The 19723-nt window shown below is 52.6% G+C and overlaps 1 protein-coding gene across 1 annotated transcript in view; it reads right to left on the bottom strand.

Annotated features, from left to right (window-relative positions):
• Positions 1-2916: 2916 nt before the first annotated feature.
• ADAMTS17 (ADAM metallopeptidase with thrombospondin type 1 motif 17) overlaps positions 2917-19723 on the bottom strand; it is a 341420-nt gene continuing 324613 nt past the window's right edge. Inside the window, exons 21-22 of the mRNA XM_040642697.1 lie at positions 6902-7079; positions 2917-5731 (exon numbers count right to left, since the gene is read on the bottom strand). Coding sequence (XP_040498631.1) covers positions 5562-5731; positions 6902-7079 — 348 coding nt within the window. The 3' untranslated portion in view covers positions 2917-5561. The remainder of the gene's footprint in view (positions 5732-6901; positions 7080-19723) is intronic.

The following is a 19723-nucleotide window of genomic DNA, read 5'->3' as shown; positions in this document are numbered from 1 at the left end:
CCTGCATCCATGATATCCTGTGAATCAGACCAGACGAGCAAGAAGAGGCACGTAAACTGGAGGTCTTAGTAAGATACCTGTGCTCTAGCAGGTGGGAGATAATTACTGTGAATATTCAAAGACACGTTATCAGTGAAATGTTTAGGAGTCCAGAGGTCTGGAGCATGCCAGGACATCCTCTCCAAAGGGAAGAGCACTTGATTGCATTTTGCTTCCCTTACCATTAAGAATGAATCACGACAAACAGCAAGCGTCATTGGCTCCTGGAGGCAGTCCCGGAAGAATCATCTGCAGGCGGTAGGGCAGGGATTGATGGAGCTGGCCACATGTACCATGCCGGACTTTAGAACTGCTATGGACAGTGGCTGCCATGTGCCTCCCCTTCCCCTCCTTTTTAAATAGAGAGTATCTACATCGGTTGTCCCATGCCCATCCCACCATTTTCTCTTGGGTGTTGGAGGTTGGAAGGAGACAATGTCTCTTTTGAGTTCCCTGGTCTTTAGGTTGACAGAAACTGGGCTCGACAAGCTCTACCTGAGGGAGTTGCACACAGGAGGAAGCCATCCTGCACCTGCACTGGACTTAGATGATAAAATCCAGGGCTTTGACCCCGCCCATGATGTTGAAATGGGATGAGACTCTAGGGGAAGGGTGAGCATCTTCTGCATCCTGGGGTATGTGAATCTTCTGCCAAGTGGCTAAGCATTTTACATCTCACCTGCTCTTTCGGAGCCTTGCCACTCTCCCCAGCAAGAGATGGACTCTTCGTCCCCTCCCTTTGAACTTATGTGAGCCTTTGTGACTGCTTTAACTATTACAGGATGGTGGACATGACGCTGTGTAAGTTTTGAGTTGTCACTGTCATGAGAGTTGTGCTCTTTCTCAGAGCGTTGACCATTGCAACCTTGCCATTGTGCTTCAGGGTTGCCAAGCAGCCCCTCGGAGAGGTCACGTGTAGGTGTTCTGGCGGAAGGTCCCAGCTGAGGTTCCTAGAACTAGCATTGTTTGCCAGATAGGCGAGCATGGGAGCCTTCTGAAAATCCCAGCCTCTATTTGTGCTTTGAATCACCCCAGCTAATGTTGCATGGAGCAGAGGTGAGCTGTCCCCATCGAGTCTCAGATTTGGGACAACTCTGAAGGGCCATCCCAGTCCCAGAGCTCCCTGCAGGATTGCCTATGCACATAGAGAAGTCATGTGTGAACATGGAGGTCAAGAGAGAGGTCGGGGCCAAAGATGTTAATTGGGGAGATACCAGAACATGCTTGGTTTTCAGTCTCGGGTCTGGGTGACATGACCTATGGAGAAAGTATATAGAGAGATGGGCGTTAGGGTTAGCCCTGGGGCATTCCATCATCTAGAGCTGGTAGAGAAAGGAGAGCCAGGAAGGAGCTGGAGGAGGAGAAAAGTCAGGAGGCAGTGGTCCAGAAGCTGTGAGAAGAGGATGTCCCAAAGGAGAGGGGCTGCTGAGGTCAAGATGCAATGGGGTATCTGAAGGTCCGGTGACTCAAGAATAGTGTCAATGCAGGACAGGGGGCACGAGCCAGTGGCGTGGTCTGGAGAGCTCATGGAAGTTCCAACCTCAACCCTTCTAGTCTGTGTCCAGAGGCCAATCAGCAAACCCACAAAGGTGGTCCTGACCTTTCCCTTCTTGGAGGTCCTGCATCTCTCGCTCAAGACTCCAGGCTTGCCTGCTCAGTGGGGCTGTGGGCTCCTGAGCTGGTCTTTTGTTCTGTTCTGTTTTTGTTGCATTCTCATCAGTTCCAGGGAGTGCTTGGTTCCTATTAGAAACCCACTCAACACTGCTGACTGAGAGCTTGTCAATTTCACCCACCAAACTGAAATTGCGGAGGGCCACCCAGGAATTGCAGTCGCTCCTGAGAAATGACATACCACTGGGGCTGTTGGAGGTTCCTGAGAGATCAGAGCCCTCAGAGAAAGGAGGAGAAGATTCTAACAGGTCTCTGAGGTAGGTGGCTGATGATTAATGAGGATTAACACAAGCAACAGGCTCGTGTTTCCTGGCAACTGGGGGTGCCGTGGGCAGTTTGCTGTCTGTTAAACAAATGGTCTTGACTTCAGGAAATTTCTGGGGGCTGCTCCAACATTCAAAGGAGGCGCTCTCTGTGGAACGGAGCTCCAAGTTCTTGGCTGGGGAGCTCTTTCTCCTTGATGCCAGAAGGAGATGAACCGCCTTCTCCCCCACCCCCACCAGGAGAAGGAGCAGTGACATCTCTGCTCTGTGTCAAGGCCAGATGGGGTTCCACGGTGTGGTACCCTTGCCGTGTCCTCAGCCTGGAAGGATGGCAGGGCCAGGGTCCAGCCTCACACCTGCACGAGGAGAGAAGCTGAATGGACCATAGGCAGGGTAGGGGAGGCGGGGGCTAAAGGGGGACAAGCCAGGTTGTAGGGAGCAGATGCCCATTCTGGCATGACCAGAGCCTGGGCTCTGTCTGCAGGGCCCCCCACACCAGCGGTCATTGCACCTCCACAGAGCATGGGCGTCTCCGCGAGCGAGGTGGCTGCGGCTCTGTGTCAGACCCAGACTCCCGGCACAGCTGTCAGACCTTCGTGTCCCCACCCAGGGCTTTACAAGCGCGCCGGGGTGAGGCCTGGGACAGGATGATTTGTTAGTGCTTGCTCAGGGAGACGCGGCCACCGCCAGAACTGCATTTAGTAGCGACCTCTGACACCGTCCACAGCTGTGGTCGGGACGCCGTTCCAGGCAAGCTACAGGCCCACTTGCAGGACAGGCCTCCCTCTGTCAGCCCTCGAGCCCTGGTTTTCGTCTTGTACTTCACAGACAGCTTAAAATTGTTATGGAAAAACATTTTATTAAAACATGTTCGACTCACTTCCAATGAAATGATTAATTTTTCATTTACAGTGGTGTCCAATGTTTGTCTTCTGTTCTTTTTTCTCTTTCAAAACCAGCACCAAAAAGTAAAACAAAAATACCACGGGTACAGTACGTAACGTAAGTTAACTAATGGAAAATATATACATTTGACTCTGAAATGAAGAAAAGAGAGCAAAGCAATGATATTATTGCTGCCGAGGATCTTTCCCTGTGTTCTGGTAATATCAAGCCATGGTCAAGTGAGAGGGTTTCATTTGTACCCACGAAAGTAGCACCATAATGTCGTGAGACTCTGCAGTTAGTAACACATTTGTGCAATCAAAAAGGTACAGTACTTGAGTGACAGTACAGGGTAGCGTTAATAAACGTCACTGCTGTGATCACAGGGTTTCAATGTCTTCTGTATACAGTGGAACAAGAGCGCCAGGCTGGCTTCGCTGAAATCGATCATTGCTTGTGCCATGCACAGAAGGCGGGCTGGGGAATTTCAGAGCAACAGTGCCAGCACGAGCTAAAAGAGGTCAGAAAGACACCGACGTTGGGGGAACCAACGGGTGTTTACTAAGAACCAAATCAATTATTTGCCTTTTGAAGGTATGAGGCCCTTGCTAGACGCATCCAGTGGATACAGTCAAGGTAACCAGCAGGGGGTCATTCAAAGGCACCAGGGAAAGGGCTCGCCGGTGGGCTTGCCCAGCCTGCGTACGAGCATGCGGATGGGCAAGCGAGGCTGCCCTGGCTTCCTTAGCTGCCCACCCCGGCTCTGCTCCTCAGTGTCTGAGGCTGCTATCTTTCTGACGTTTTGTGGTGAAGCATAGCCCACTGGGGCTAGGGGAACACAGAACCCTAGCTCCCCAAGAATTTGAGAGTTTTGTGGAAACGGGGTTTGGGGGAGTCTGTTGGTGGCCAAGCCTGAGCTGGGGAGGACAGCATTTTGCACAGGCTCTGGTGCAACCATTGGGGGTGGGGTGGGGGTTACACTGCAGGGTGGATCACTCCATCCTGGCATTCTCTCAGTCCTTGACACACAGCACCCAAGCAGGTTTCTCGATACTTCTCGTTGATTCAAGTGGAACCGCACACATTTCTTGTCATCCCTACCACTTCTCTGTCTCTGGAATACGAAAAATCATACACTGAAACAGCCTTAAGCTAACCCTAAAGTTGTGACATCATCAAAAACAAAAGCAGATACATAAACACAGCACCAATAAATCAGGAAGTCCTTGGAGATGACCCCAGGGAGATTGGCATCCGTGAGGCTCCCTGTCCACAATCAGGGAGGCGAAGGGGGGTTTATCACGGTAAAGTCCTTGAACGTAAGCACCCATCCAACACCCACCAAGTTGGTGAGCGAAACAGGCCTCCTGGCATGTAGAGTCTTTCCCTCCCGGCTCCCAGAGCGGGCAGGGTCCCACTGTCTTCTGTACTCTTGTCATTTGCCCAGGCATCTGGAGAGGGCACAGCTCTGTTTTGCGGGGGTGCAGGAGGGAAAGACTTTCTTTGTGCTTTTCTGAGAGTCATCCTTGCCTTACTAAGAAGATGGGTCAATGACAATGATGGGTCCCGCAAGGTCTGGGCTATGGGAAGACATGGTGGTTGTGCAGCGATCCTCGCTGGGTGGCCCTCCTCCACGGATCCCGGCACACCAGGCTGAGTGGCTTTTGGAGGAAACCGGTCCCAGGCCAGAGGTTCTAAAAAGAATCAACTTCAGGTAGATGGCCAAGGTCAATGGGAAGCCATCTATAAGGTGCAAAGCTTTATGAAGTACTGCCTGGAGTAGAGGCCCCCCAGAAGACAGAGGGGCCATAACCCCCCGAAGAAGCTGTCCTGAGCTCACCTTTATGCCAGGAACCAGTCCCATCCCCCAAATTAACTTATGTCCCATTTCAGAGCACCTTGAAGAAAGACTTTTCTGTTTCCCAACGTGATGGACAGTAGAGTATAAAAATTAGATGCCACCCCGAACCCAGACACTTCCAGAATATTCTCCCCAACACAGGTGGTATGCAGAACTATGGGGCCTAGGCATCCTTGGCTGACACAGATTCAAACTGTCAGGGACAAGACTTCCAAGACAAGGCCCACGATCTAGAGAACATGTTTTCAGAGATGGGTTGAGAGGCAAAGTGCTGATTCTCGTGTGGTCCAGAAGGGCTCCGGCAGCCTGGCCCTCTCAGGAGAAGCCATTAGCAGAGGCTCGCTGACATCTGTCCTTCCTTCCAGGGTGCCGCCGGCTTTCAGAATAAAGCCTGTTTCAACATAAAATGTCTCCTTTGGGGGGTAATGCCCCCATGGCACATCAAGCACCGGGAATTCAAACGTCAAAAGCAAGCCAAGACAGAAGCACTCCATGACGTCTCTTTGGACGACTGTCTGTCAGAGGTGTTCCCTTTGAGGTACACGGAACCTTAGAAATGACGATAATTTTGTGACTCACGCCTATTTTTTCCTTACCGTAGAAAGCCATCCAGTGGCCGTTAACAATATATTAAGTACAAAAGCGCTAACAGCAAACGTCAAGTCCACGCTCAAGTTCTACACGGTTGGATTCTTGGGACAGCCTTGTGGGCGAGCGGCAGTGTGCTCTGGGAGGTCCCGGCTGCAGGGCCGGTGTGCTCTTGGGTGGGCAGGCTTTCAGCTAGCCATGTCATCAGGATTCAGACCACGCGCTGGAGCGCGGGGGGACCGCTGGGCCACGTGTCATGAGCTCGGCGACGGTGGCGGCGGCTGGCGCATCTTGTTTGCGTAGAAGTCCCTGCACGTCTGGCAGCAGCGTTGGTACCATCGCATGTCCTGGCACAGGTTCTTTTCTCGGATGACCCGGCAATACACCGTCCACTGGTCCCGTGTACATTTGTAGGTCAGAGCGGCTAAGTGGATGGTGGGGAGAGAGAGAGCCCAGGGGTTACGGATGGCATGGGGACATGCTGATGCATGCACAGAGCGGGTCCGTGGTCTGACCCACTCTGGGGCTGCCCTCACTCACATGTACTCTGGAGCCTTGCGTGGACTTGAGGAAATATGCCCCCTGCCAGGGCCGTGTGCTGTCGCTTTTTACTACAGGGACGCACCCGCGTGTCTAACCTGACCACTTGGCAGAGCATGGCGGTCTGGGGTCTGGCTGCTTCCGTGGGGCAAGGGCACTGCGCGCCCTGCTTCTCAGCTAAGCAGTACTCACTGTGACTTTTTGGGCGAAGGATGCCATCACCGCTGGAATTTATGAGACAGAATGACATGGGGCAGTGGATTTCAAAGGGCCCACCAAAGCATAAGCTCATAGCGCAATCAAGGGGCCTAAACGTCCTTTGGGGTCATCCTGCGGAGGGAAGGGCCCCCTGAGGGAGGTCCCTGGAGCATACCAAGGAGGCTTATGCATGCAGAGGCTGGGGGTGCCCTTCTGCAAGCTCAAAGACAACCCCCCCAGTGAAACAACTTAGAAGCCCTCTTCGCTCTGGTTGCACTCAGCCTTAGGGAACAGGGCTCTGGATAGGAAAATATTCCTTAAGTACTTCTATTTGGAAAAGCAGAGATTGTTAACAGGAATCATTAATTTCAGGTTAAATGGTCCTCTTCTCCCTCCTATGCCACTGAATTCAAGACTCCAACCTATCAAAGCCCTCTGCTTTCTTCTCCAGCATCAGCTTAAGGAACATCCCGTGCACATCACCAGGGTTTCGTGAATGACACCCCAGCTCCTTCATTTCTGGAAGAACGCACCTCCCCTTGCCCTCCTCATGCACAGGAGCCCTAAAACCTTAACCAGGGGCCATCCTCCTGTGTTCCCCACTGTTGGCAGAGTGACCAGCGGGTGCTCTCAGTGTTGTGTTTGAGGTCGCTGCTCGCAGATTTCTTTTTCATGACAAAGAATGAAATGCCATCTCCGAAACCTCTGATCTTCTACAGAGCTGGCAAGTGTTGGCCTCTCTGGGGCTCAGATAAGCCCCAAGGAGGGGCTTTCAGGCTTCTAGAACCCCTACCACCAGTGGGAACTCGCTGGCTGGGGGCGGCAGTGCCCTCCCCAGCAGCCTGGGGCCACTCACCGAGGCGAGGGGAGGTGATGGTGTTCACGTTGATCTTGTCATTGCAGACCTCCTGGTGACACTGTCGGTAGGCTGCAGGCTTCAAGAGGGCGGGGCACTCGTTGCCATGGCGCCCAGTGACCTTGTGCATGCACTGTACCACACGGGACTGCAGGCCCTTCCCACAGGTCGAGGAGCACTGCCGGAGACAGGGACGGTCTGAACTGGGGGCCTAACCTGGGCTGAGCAGCTGTGACAATGGCTCTGCGATGCAGCTGCCCCCGGCCTGGCCCCTGCGTGTCATTCCCAGGTGCTTGAAATAATGCAGGACAAGGGGGCTTGGCTGCACACCAGCTGCTCGAAAGACGCCTGTTTCAAGATGTTATGGACTGAATGTTCTTTGTCTCCCCGAATACACATGTTGAAGCCCTAGTTCCCAATGGGATGGTATTTGGCGGGAGGGTGGGGGCTGCGAGAGGTAATTAGGTTTAGATGAGGTCAGAGCCTCCATGATGAGATTAGTGTCCTTATAAAAAGAGGAAGAGAGACCAGAGCCTTTCTTTCTACCACGTGAGGACACGGTGACAAGGCAGCCATCTGCGAGCCAAAAACCAAATCGGCCAGCACCTTGACCTTGGACTTCCCGGCCTCCAGAACCGTGAGACATAAATATGTTGTTTAAGCCCCCATCTATGGTATTTCCTCTTAGCAGCCCAAGCGAAGACACAAGACAGTTGCCGAAATATTAATTTACGAGGCTTGCATGTCACTTCCCACCCTCTCTACCCCTGCTCCAAGCAGAAAGCCGGGCTTCCAAATTCTTGAGCTAGCGGACAGGGTGGCTTGGTGGCACCCAGGAGATGCTGGGCATGATGGCTTCAGGGTCTCCCCAGTGCTCTGTGCTATGTAAGGCCCTGGGGTTTTCCCCTGGCCTCGGTTGTGAAGCGGAGCTCAGTAGTGGGCGGGGTTGAACTTCCCGCAAGCCCAGAGAGTTGGGGCCCAGAATTAAGTGGGAGAAAATGAAGTGCAACCTTTCTTGCACTGTGGAGTCATGGAGTCATGTATTATTTTGACTCAGACACCAAGGCCCAAGTTGCTGGCATCTCCAGCCCTTGTAGACCTGGTTTGCCAAAACCAGCCCAGTGTAGCTCAGCAGACATCCCAGGTTCACACTGAGTGCACGTGGTAGGACATCCCCATGCAGTTCCTGCCCTCGTCCTGTCCCTCTCTGCACCCTTTTATGAAGTTTCCACAGGGAACCTGCCAGCTCCGCAGCTCCTCCGCTCTGATCCTGCTCTCCAAGCTGCTGGGCCCTTGCTCGCTCTCCCAGGAGCCCGGGGAATTGTCTCTCTGATAAGCTGGTCTCTTCCAGCCAGAGAGTTGGGTTCGCAGGTGCACTCTCTCCATCAGGGTCCCTTAGCACCCACACAACCCGTTATTTATAGGGTTCTGAGAGCACTCTGCAAATCTTTAATAAAACAAAGGCCTCAGGTGCCACAGCCCAGCTGGAGCTCTGCCAGCACCTGGGCGGAGAAGGGAGCGGCACCTGTCCTCTGAATGCCACCTCTGGTGGCAACGCCGGGTGCCGTCTGGATCACGTGCCTCCCTGTTCTCCTCCCCTTCAGGCCTGACCTAGGCATGTGCTGGAGGGAGGGCTGTCCCAGGGAGAGGGGTCTATGAGGAGTCACCAGGCACAGGCTCAGTGGGAGACAGGCTCAGCTGGTACCGTCTGTGACCAAGGGGGCACTGTCTGCTCCCCGAAGAGCTTGTGTGCCCCAGGTGAATTCTGTTTTCTAGTCTGACAAGCAGGATCATGGTTTTTTGGTTTTGGGGTTTTTTGGTTTTTTTGTTTTGTTTTTTCACTTTAGAAGATAAAGAGTCTCCAAGGGAATGGTGCTCTGAAGGGGTCCCAGTCTTTTTCAAATCACAAAAGAGGTGGGAAAGCCACAAGCAGCCCCCGTGTGGGCTCTGGCACGTTCAAACCAGAACAGGCACGCTCCCCCATGGGTACGGCCAGCCCCAGGGCCTCAGCACGGTGTCTCCCCTCACCCTATCTTCTAGATAAACCAGGCCGGGGCTGCTTGTGGGCGTGAGAAGTCATCATGCATTACAGATGAGATTTCTGGGCTCCACCCTAGGCCTCAGGAGTTGGCACCGGAGCCCAGGGAAGTTTGAGGGGTGCCGTGGTGGAGGGATAAGGTCACGTGAGGGGTCCTACCAAGAGGAGACCTTGCATGTGGGAAGGCTGCTATAGCAACATGACCTCCAGCTGGAGGGCATCAAGGAGGGAGCTGGGATCTCTTGTGTGGGATCACCTGGCGAGCTTTTAAAAACCTCAGTGTCCCAGACCAATCAATCATATCTCTAGAAGGGCCACCCAGGGCTGAGAACCTCTGATTTATCCGGAACTTCTGCCCAGTGTGCCGCGTAGAGTATAAAGAGCTGTCTTCTTGCAATGAACTGGTTAAGGAATCATATACAAATATGTGTAATTAAGCAAGAATGGACATCCAGCTACAGCCCCGCTGAGATTACACACAGGAGACAGGTACGCACGAATATAAGGGGGAGAAGGCTTTCACTCAAAATTCTTCTTGGAAAAGAGGAAGTTGCCTTATACTTAAGTGAGAACAAAACCTCTCACAGTTCAGGGGCATGGATAAGGGGTGCCTTTAATTATTTGTAGCAAGATCACTCGGGGGTTAAGAAAAAAAAAAGGAAGCAAAGAAATTAAGTATCTCCTGGAGGCATGACTCCATCATCACAGCGAGGGAGGGTGATCTAAGAAATGTTTAAAAATTGCTTCAGAGCAAACCGGCACGTGGTTACACAGAGAGACTGGGAGTCCACGCCAACAGAATGAGAGAAGGAAAAGGCTAAGGACCCTAATGTAGCACAAAATCCCGCGAACACAGAGCAGAGTCGCCAACACAGAACACAGTCATGCGAACACAGTGCTAAGTGACGCCTGGCTTGCGAGGGACCATCCCGCAAGGGCGATGCATACAGATTCCGAAAGAGGCGACATCTCTGTGAACTCAGCAGTGACAGGTTGTACTCTGGCAAACAGGGGACTCAGAGGGTGTGAGTGATGAAGACAGACACGGCGAATGTTAGGGTGCACCTTACAAAACTGCTCTTAGTCACTCGCTTTTGACCCCGCATAACCCAGCAGCTTCATCAGGTCTGACTTTACAATATGCTGCAGAGAGAAAAATGGCAATATTTCTAAGTTAAAATATAAATATACACCTTTAAGTTTGAACGTGTAGCCACCTGAATGAATTCTATATTTTAGGTACATTTGACTCGTCCACCTCTACCATTAAAGACTTTTACCTGTAAGTTGGTGGCAAAATTTAAAAAAAAATAATAAAACCTGCTTCCTGGGAAAACAGGATTACCATGTGCTTGGGACCCAGGATCTGCGCCTATCTGGCACTGAACTGCATATGTGGGGAAAGAGGTATCGGCGTGCTGATCTAGAGGCAACATCCACAGCCCTTTTCTCATCAGATCTTGACTCGGACCCTGGGCCCAGGAGCCATCTGCTGTGGGAGACACATCCAGAAGGGAGAATTGGGAATTGTCTTCACACTCCTTGGAGAGGGAGTCTTTCCAGGGCGGGACAGACAGTGGCTGGGGCCCCAGGAAACTACACTGGTGAGTGGAGACGGCTCCTGAAAATATGCCTGTCTCGCTCCCATGGCACTCCCTGACCACACAAGGTACTCAAGGCCCTGCCGGCTAGGCAGTCAGCCCGGCTGAGTCACTTCCTGAGCAGGAACATCAGGAAGGGTTTCGATGTCTTTTGCAGGTGTCATTATTGTGTATGTAAAAATCAGGGCAAGAACTCAATCCTGTGGGTCTATTCAAACCAAATGCAAAACTGACAAGGTCTCTGCCTGAAAATGATCAACGACCATTGTAAAACTCAGGTGTCTGGGGTTACCCTGGAAAAATGATTACCCCTCTGAAAGTTCTTAGCCTTGTTTCATAGGCTCTAAGGCCGGTGGGGGAGGGGAAGACGGTGGGGGGGAAGGGAGAGCATTCATGACACCCCTGTGTATACAGATGGTGTGTTTGCTTATCCCGTGGGCTCGCTTGTAAGGTTCCACACTAGTGTGGAACATTCCACAACAATCCTGAGGCTGCTGGCCACTGAGCTCAGTGGGGGTCAGTGTCTGGGCCAAGGTCACAGTTAGTAAGTGGCAGAGGAGGGACAGGACCCCAGCTGCCCCATTTCATGGACCAAATTCCATCTTCCTGTGTGAATTATGGCTTGTACTGGCTGGAACCTCTGTGGGAGCCAGGAAACAAGAAACTAGGTTACTGCCCAGATCCACCATTTGATTCATTATCTTTCCCAGCACAGGGTCACTGGCTTTGAATTTCCCAGCCTGGAGAAAGAACTGCTCCATGAGATCATGGATTTACCTCTGAAGTTCCTGCACAGAGCCTCAAGTGTCTGTTCTCATGGGCCTCCAGCACCCCCATGAGGCAGGGCAGGGCCAGGTGACAGGCTGGGGCTGACCCTTGGCTGCCCTGGGGGCACTGAGGGACCCTGCGGACCCTGCCCCTCATAGGGATTTGTCTCTCAGATTAGGTTTTGCTAAATTTTTGCTGGCGTCCTAGGGACTCTGCTGTTCACACAGCTGTGAGCTGTGAAAGGCTTGTAGTCATTTAGAAGAACTTTTGAGAACCTTGGGGTGTCTGAGCGAGCCACACAGAGGACGCTTCAGTGTGTCAGGTGTTAGAAGACACAGAGGTAACCAAGTGGCATGTACAGAAACTTTCATTTCAGTCCAGGTGGTACCAAGCCTACCCCTGGCCTAACATTCACCAGTAACCACACTCTCCTTACCTGGAGTTCTACTGGGGACAGAGCAGCAGGGGCAGGACAGACCTGTTGGCATACTCCACCCCACTTACTAGCTGTGTGACCTTGGGCAAGTTACTTAACCTATCTGGGCCCCAGTTTCTTCATTTGTGGCTTGAGGTTAATAAAGTTTTCCTTGCAGAATGATTTCAATGACTAGAATAGCTTGGAACAGGTGACCAGCTGTGAGCGAGCCCTCAGCAAGTGCTACTATTATTATTAACAGTTACTGCTTGGACAAGAGCAGAGAACGGACCAGGAGTCCCTGGAGCCCGGGAAAAGGTACTGAGCTGCTTGGCCTGCTTGTTTAGCTCTCCAGGGGCCGGCCTCCCCCTGGCACCAGGCCTCAGCAGGCAGGTGTGGCTGTCCGCCTTTGCCTGGCTCCCGGCCCCGATCGAGCAGCTCAGACAGATGACCTTCGGGAGCACAATTAGAAGCTGAGCTGATACTGAAGACGAATGTGCTTCCAGACGGGTCCGAGGGGTTGCTTTTGAACAGCCTCCCCTTGTAACTTGAGCTTGCCGCATTCAGGGTAACAGACAAGGAATTCCATCTCTGCCTTCCTCCCCTTGGCCTCAGCTTTAATTAAACAGTGACGAGACCACAGTGGCTCCTGATAGCATCGGATTAGCCTCAAGCATTGCTGTGAAGCCGTTCTCGGGCTTTTAAAAATCCCAGCAAACAGATCTATAAAAAACCCCAAAAACATATCTGGTCTTGTTTGAAGCACTCTTTCACTGTGGGGTATTTTTTTCAGGTCACTCATTACATTAACATTGAATGCGGCTCCCTGAGACTCGGGACACAAAGACAGAAATGAAGCAGTAATAAATCCAGCGGAAAAGCTCTCTGCCAGACGACCCCAAGTGAGGGCAGCCCCTCACACCCTCTCCCCAGCAGGTGCCTGCAGCTGCGTATCACAGACAAGGCTTGATGGCCTGCCACCCATCCCAGGGCGCTCCCCCGCCTGGGACGGGGAGTCAAAGACCCTTGGGGGTGGTAGTTTCACCGGAAAAGCAACAACGGAATGAAAAATTCTGGTGCATGGGGAGCAAAAGGCTCACGGCCACGGAGAGAGAAATCTTTGACTTGGATTGACTCACGGGCTTGTGGTGTTAGTTCTGGTGTGGCTGCAAACAAGAGTTCCCTAAAGAACTGGGGTAGGCCTTTGGTCCCTCGGACCCACGTGACAGTGAGACATGGTGCAAAGCTTCCGGGCCTGGCTTCTCTGGGATGATGGTGATGGTGGTGAGGACAGCGGGAGGAACAGCAGCAGCGTGCACCTTCCGCATGCCCACCGCAGGCTGGGCCCTGGGCTTCCGTCATTCTCGTTAGTCCTCATTAACCGTCCCACTAACAGCAGCTGCAGCCAGGGCAGCGCTCAGAACACAGTAGGTGTGCAACAAACATGCACCGACTGCATGAACGGCAGGCACCGGGACACAGCACTGCCTTTCAGAGAGGAGGAATGGGAGACCCAGAGGGACCATACAGCTCTTCCCCAGCGACAGCTCCAGCCACCCCCACCCCGACCTCCTCCAGGGCCACATGGCTCCCCAGCAGGGAGGAGCCAGGTCTCTGTCACCCCACAGAGGCCGGCCCTGACGACACGCTCCTCTGCGGCGAGGCCTGCCTTGTCTTCACTTCTCCCAGCTGTAAAATCATGACTATAAATAACACTAGATCCCAAAGGGGTGTTTTGAGAATTAGCTTTTAAAAAGAGGTCGTAAAAACCTCAGGAAGAGGGAAACGCTGCAGGAATGTTTGATACTTGCTGGAGCCCGGGTTCTGATGGAGGCAGGGGCGGCGGGGCTTCCTCCCTGGGCTCTGGGGTGAGCCAGAGACCTGGCAAGGGGGGGCCCTCACCGCCCAGCGTGAGCAGCCCAAGTTCTCTGGGGGCCAGAGGGGCCAGCCGGCCCGGGGCAGGTCTGGCTCGCAGAGCATGAGACGGGGGTGGGGGAAGGGCAGACCCTCATGCTAACTCCATTTTCTGCTGGTGTCTGAAAAGCACTTGGCTGGTGAAATGTCAAAAGCTCTTCAAAAGCATTTTTGACAGATTTCCCCCCAGACTTGGCATGAGCCGTGCAATGGTCGGAAGCTGCTGAAACCTGAAATAGCAGGTTTTAAACAGTAATGAAAATCCCCACTGTCTTTGCTCCAGCCTTGAAACTGGAAATGCTTTCACACTCACTCTCTCTTTCTCTCTCTCTCTCTCACACACACACACACACACACACACACACACACACCCCTTCAACTCGTACTCCCTCTCAAACTGTTTTTCCTTTCTCTCCTCAGCCTTAGCTTTGGGTTTCCCCCATGTCTCTGAATTTGCAACCTGCCGACCTGCAGATTCTGGCTGGGGCCCTAGGGCCAGAGAGCCCGCAGGTCAAGGTGACCCCCGAAGGCCTGCAAGGGCTAGTGATTCCAAGAGCTCCTGACTGGGCTCTGTGAGCCTGGAGCACAGAGGACCCCACAGGGCCACTGCCACTCCTTGGGCAGGAGCTGTGATCACTCTGGTAGCTTAGCTCTCTCAGTCTATCAGTGACTGTGTGAAAGACCCTCCACTCCCGCTAGAAGAGGCTGGCCCAGGTGTCCTGCAAATGCTACAGCCTGTCTCCTCCCTCCTAGGCACACTGTCACCATGAGCAGGCACCATTTTATGGGACCTGAACCACATTCAAAGAGCTGTTCTAAGACATCAATATTTGATAGTCCCATGGAAGAAATGGGATTCTGATGACAGCCAGCAGAGCAGGGATGTGGGACCTGTGTCCTCCTGACCACGTGCCCTGCTCAGGGGTCACTGACAGAGCATGTGTTCCTTAGGGGAATGGCTACTCTGATTCAACGGCGAGGTCCAGGTAGAGGCTAAAACCCAGGCTGCCGTGCAGGGAAGCCAGTCTCTCTCTCTGATCCCTGGCTCCACACAAAGGCAGCTGGTTTGACAAAGGTCACTGGGTGAATGGAAGGACAGCAGGGGAACGGAGGGGACAAAGGCATCATTAGATGATTCCGCTTCCATGCAGGCACCTGTCCTGGCAATTTCTGGGGGCTCCTCTGCTCTATAGCAAGCTCATTTCTCTCAACGGAGCAGGTATGAGCTCTAGACTTGTCTCTGGAACTCTGTGATCCAGTGGCAGGCCTGCTCCACACCAAGGGCGGTTATCTGCCCTCTCTTGCTTCTGCCCCTGCTCTGAAGAGCACTGAAATATGATGACTCTCCTTTCCCTGGCTGCTTACATTCCTAAGAGTAATATCGGATGGAGGACTGGCTCTCTGTCTTCGCGCAGAGTGCTGGCTGCCTGCGTGGTATGGTTTCACACGACCCAGAAAAGGGCCCTGATATCCCTGATGCCTCACACACTTCCTCCTTGACGTTCAAGTTTATTTTAATAAGGACTCAACATTTTATTTCACAAATGAGGGTAGACAACAGACAGAACTTCAGAGAGCGACGAGATTTATACTAGAGTGTGAATGACTGATACAAAGCCCTTTTGGAAGCAGGTTTTGATGGGGGTGGTGGTGGAGAGAGAACAGTCAGATACTTGAATTCCTGAATCTAAGCCTCTGACATTATTATGCACCTGAATGAAAGGTGGAGTAAGAGTCAGAAGGCAGGGACCAGACTCTTAGCCCTGCCGTTTTTTAGTTGTGTGACCTTGGGGGAAAAAAGCCACATCACCGCTCTGAGCCAGTTTTCTCATCTGTAAAACGGGGATGGGGCCAAATGAGATAACATGAATGAATGTGCTTTGTCAGTTCTAAAGCACTAGTGATCTCAGGGGCTGCTGTCATTGAGCCCAAAAGAAACAGCATCACCTTCCACCAGCAACCCCATCCACAGCTTCCCCAGGCAGAGGATGCCTGGGTGTCACAGCACAGTGCACACTGGCCCAGGGGGACTCAGTGTGGCCTAACGTCATTGGCTCCTTGTCAGTCTGTACCTAGGCTGGGTCACTGTCCACTCTCACACCCCCAATGCCCAGGATGGGTCTGGCACATTCTCTCCTGAGAAAAGGAGCTCAGGAAATGCTGCCTGAATCACAGAGACTTGGTTGCAGACCCCCAGCTTGGCAGGCAGCCCAGCCTTGCAGAGTGGGGTGTGGGGTCAGGCCCCACCAAAGAAAGTAGGTGCAGGCTTTGGAAGTGGTATGGGCTGAAACACTTTCTGTAGCAAACCCCTCTCATTCCTTGCCAAGTCCATGGAGCTGAAAGCCCCATTGCCCTGCCCAGAGCACAGGAAGGCATCTACCAGCTGTCTGGGGACAGCACGGTACAGCAATGTATGAGTGAGAGGCTCTCCCTGACTTCTTTTAATAAAATGCCTATTTCTTCCTCTGACCTCCCAAGGCCTGTGGGAGGTGCTGCGATTTCCACATCAGAGTCTGGGGCTCGGGTGTGAGGGGCACACCTGGGGCCTGACTGAGGCCTAGGAGTCAGGCCAGCCCCCGTCCACGGGACCTCCACAGGCACCAGGAAGTCAACGGTCACTTTGATCTCTCCAGTGAAAGGGAATGCCATACTCTTAATGCAGAGAGCCAGTGGTTTTCTTTAAAAACACCATCCATTATAATCCCTCCAGAATAATTTGTTTCTAATTAGAAACATCCCATCATCTCAGTGGAGATTAATGCCTCTGGTCTTGAAACTGAAACATCTCAACTTTAGATCAAAAGTCATGCTATTCTAGAAAGAAATGTGATTTCCTCTTCTCCCATTTTAAGTGACATCTCACCGCCCCCAGGTTGAATACCCAGGACTTAGCGGGTGGAAACAAGGATTTGCACAGATCTGGAAATAGCTGATATCCCAGGAGAGCAGGTCATTTTGGGAATGTGAGGTCTGTCCTGCGCACAGGACCCTAGTTGGGGGTCAGCCATTTGCGGAGGCTGGGGGTGGGGCCCTGCCTCCCCACGATTCTGGGCGCTGTTCTCAGGCACCCTCACCCAGCTACAAGAGGAGATGGGTGCCAGCCCCTTCCCAAGGGATGACTGGTCCTTCTTGCTTCAGTGCGTGCAGGACAGCACCTGTGGCATCTCCTTGGACCCGCCCATCCATCATCTCCCTGGAGACAAGCGTATCTTTCTCAACAGCACCTTGGGGCCAAGCTATAGAAGATTGCTTGGAGGCAAAATGTCAAAGCTTCCAGATACACTGAGGCTCTGACAGCCCCCGGACTTCTATTGATGTTCCTTTGGGCAGTTTGTTCGAAGCCTTCAAAGTCTGGCATGTGGGCGGTTTAGAGGGTGGTTGCAGGCGAGGGTTTAAAAGTGCACACTGACCCCAAGCATGTGATGAGGGGACAGCCATGGGGCGAAGAAAAGAGGTCAATGGCAAAGCAAATCTAGTCCGAGCAAGTGTAAATGTCAGGGTAAGATCCATCCAGTGGGATCCATCTGTGTTGGCCGGTCACCCAGCGAGTGAGGATAAGAACTCCCACAGGGAACTGTATTCTTCCCATTCTCCAGAGAAGACATGGGGAAAAGCAATGGGCAGATTTCTAGAACTGTACTGTACAGATTTCTGCAACTGGGCAGGCCAGCCCACCTGGTAATAGCAGTGGCAGGAGGGAGTGGCGGCAAGGCAGTCCGGGGGTGGTCCCACAGCTGAGCTCTGTGCGGCCCCTGCCCCATCATGCTTGCTCCCCATACGTTCATGCGTACACGGACTTCCAGTTCAGGGTCCGTGAACAAGTTTTAGGCTTGGTAGAACCAGTCTGCCCTGGGCCCTGGCTCTGGCAGGACCTGCTGGGGAGGGGGCAGCTGGCCCCCACCCATGCTGAGTACTCTCCCCCAAGGCTCTGTGCACACGAACTCAATGCCATCAGATGCCAGCCCTGAGAGGCAGTCGAGATCATCACATGCATCGAACTTTCCTGTTTTTCTGGCCAGGGATGATGGATCAAGCTGGCTGTGGTAAAAAGCAGGCACTGTGGCCCTCCAATGCCTTTATTTCCAGAAAGCTGGGAGGCATTATTCACCATGGCCTGGCTAGTGAAGAGGGAGGCCAGCTAAAGGCTCTATCTCGCCTGGTGGATTGTGTGTGTGTGTGTGTGTGTGTGTGTGTGTGTGTGTGTGTGTGTGAGTTTGCTGGATGGCAAACCGGCCTCCTCAGCCAGGGAGGGGCCCTTGACCAAATGGGGGAGGGCGAGCATGAGCTACCAGGTCTGGGGTAGCACGGTGCTGGGCCGCTCAGGTACGACTCACATTTACTTCCCAGGGTTCTGCAGCTCCCCGCACCAGGAAATTCATGGTATTAAGAAAACAAAAGTGTCCATCTGGTCCTCAGAGCCCGAATGGTGAGGCTGGAGAAACCCAGACTCTGGAGAGCCAATGACGGTCTGTAGGACATGCTGTGGCTCAAAACGGGGCCTCCAGTGTCACTCTCCATATGGACTGAGCTCTGACCTGGGGTTCAGGAGCCTGGACTCCACCAGAGGGGTGTGGGCCAGTCACCTCATCTCTGAGCACCTACTGCCCCTTCTAGAAAACAGGGCTAAGGACCTGGCCGGAGGGCAGAGGTGCAGGGGTAGACCTCAAAGAGGAAACGATGCCTGGTGCCCTCAGATGCTGATGGGTGCATGCAGCCCAGGCCCTCACCGACCACTCTTCCCTTCCGCTTCCTGCTCAGGGATAACTGTGACCATGGAAGTCACCCTTCACTAGCACAGGCTGCATTTGGGGTGTGACCACAGGACCACTTCTAATTTCCCAAGTAGAATGACAGCTTTATTCCAATCCATACCTGGACATTGGGAGTCCAGACAACGGTATTCTGCCTCTCACTATGTTGGGGAGCTCCCCCACTCCATGTCTTCTGATAATTCTGACACAGAACACCCCCAAATGTTTTCTTATTGATTAGAACCCAAACTATTGATAGTTCACGTACATTTCCCTGGGCCTTTGGGATACACTGGTGACCTTTCTCAAGCCGGGTCTGACACACCTGGCTATGAGACACTGGCATGGCTGTATAAAAAGACTGGGCCCTCCGATTGATAAGACAATGTTAGATGAGATCAGAACAGTTTAGTCCTGGGGACTGAGCCTGACCACAGCATAAACACTGGGTGCTGGGTTTGGGGCAGGAAAATGGACTGAGTTGTCAAAACGCTTAGTCACATATATTAATGCCTTGAAAGTTCTGAGCATCTCTGAGAAACAGGCAGGGCCAGTGTTAATGATTTTCCTTGTAGAGATAAAGAGACTGAGGGTCAGAGAGGTTAAGATTTGTTAAATGGTGAGTCAGAGCTGTAACTCAGCCCCTTGATGCCTCTCTCACAGGACTCGAGGTTCTAATGGCATTTTTGCAAGAGCCTTCAAGTGAAGTTCAAGTGAAGCCTCCTCCGACGTAAGACTCATCCTGGCAACTCCATCCTGTGTTACTACATTCACGGAGAAACTGGACTGTTGTCAGGGAGTAAATAAAAAAGAGGTGTGTTTGGTCTTCCCCAAATTTGCAGTTATCCAGAAGCTGCCTTTTAGTACAGCCGGCAAACTGGAACCCGAGAAATTTGGCTTTGTGCCCTCCAGGAGTTTGGAGGAGTTTGTATTCACCACTTGTAGGAAGGTGGCATTTCTACAAGGACCAGATCTGGATAAGTTTTGCTTTCCAATGCCAAACCATCTCTCCTTCCATAAAGCAGAGGCACAAACCAAATTACTGTCTGGGCCAGGCAGCTAAATCAAAACGCATAGTGGCTGCAGGAGTGTGGGAGTGTGGGGGGGCTGGAGGACCGGGGCCTGGGGAAAGGCGCCAGGCCTGCTTGGCCCCAGGTCATGGTGGCCAAGTGAGGACTCAGGCCACATCGCCACATTGCCAGATTTCCAGACAGGGGCCCAAATCCAGATTTTCAGGTTAAATCGCCCTGTTTTTAAATGTTAGTAACTAATTCCAGAATGTTTATGATATTGTGTAGGCCATGCAAAAACCAGGCGCTCTCAGGCCACCAGTCT

This window comes from Ursus maritimus, unplaced genomic scaffold, assembly GCF_017311325.1.
Source record: "Ursus maritimus isolate PB19 unplaced genomic scaffold, ASM1731132v1 scaffold_27, whole genome shotgun sequence".
In the NCBI taxonomy this organism is placed as follows: Eukaryota; Metazoa; Chordata; class Mammalia; order Carnivora; family Ursidae; genus Ursus; species Ursus maritimus.
Note: the sequence above shows the minus strand (reverse complement) of the source record. Positions and strands in the feature narration are given on the sequence as shown.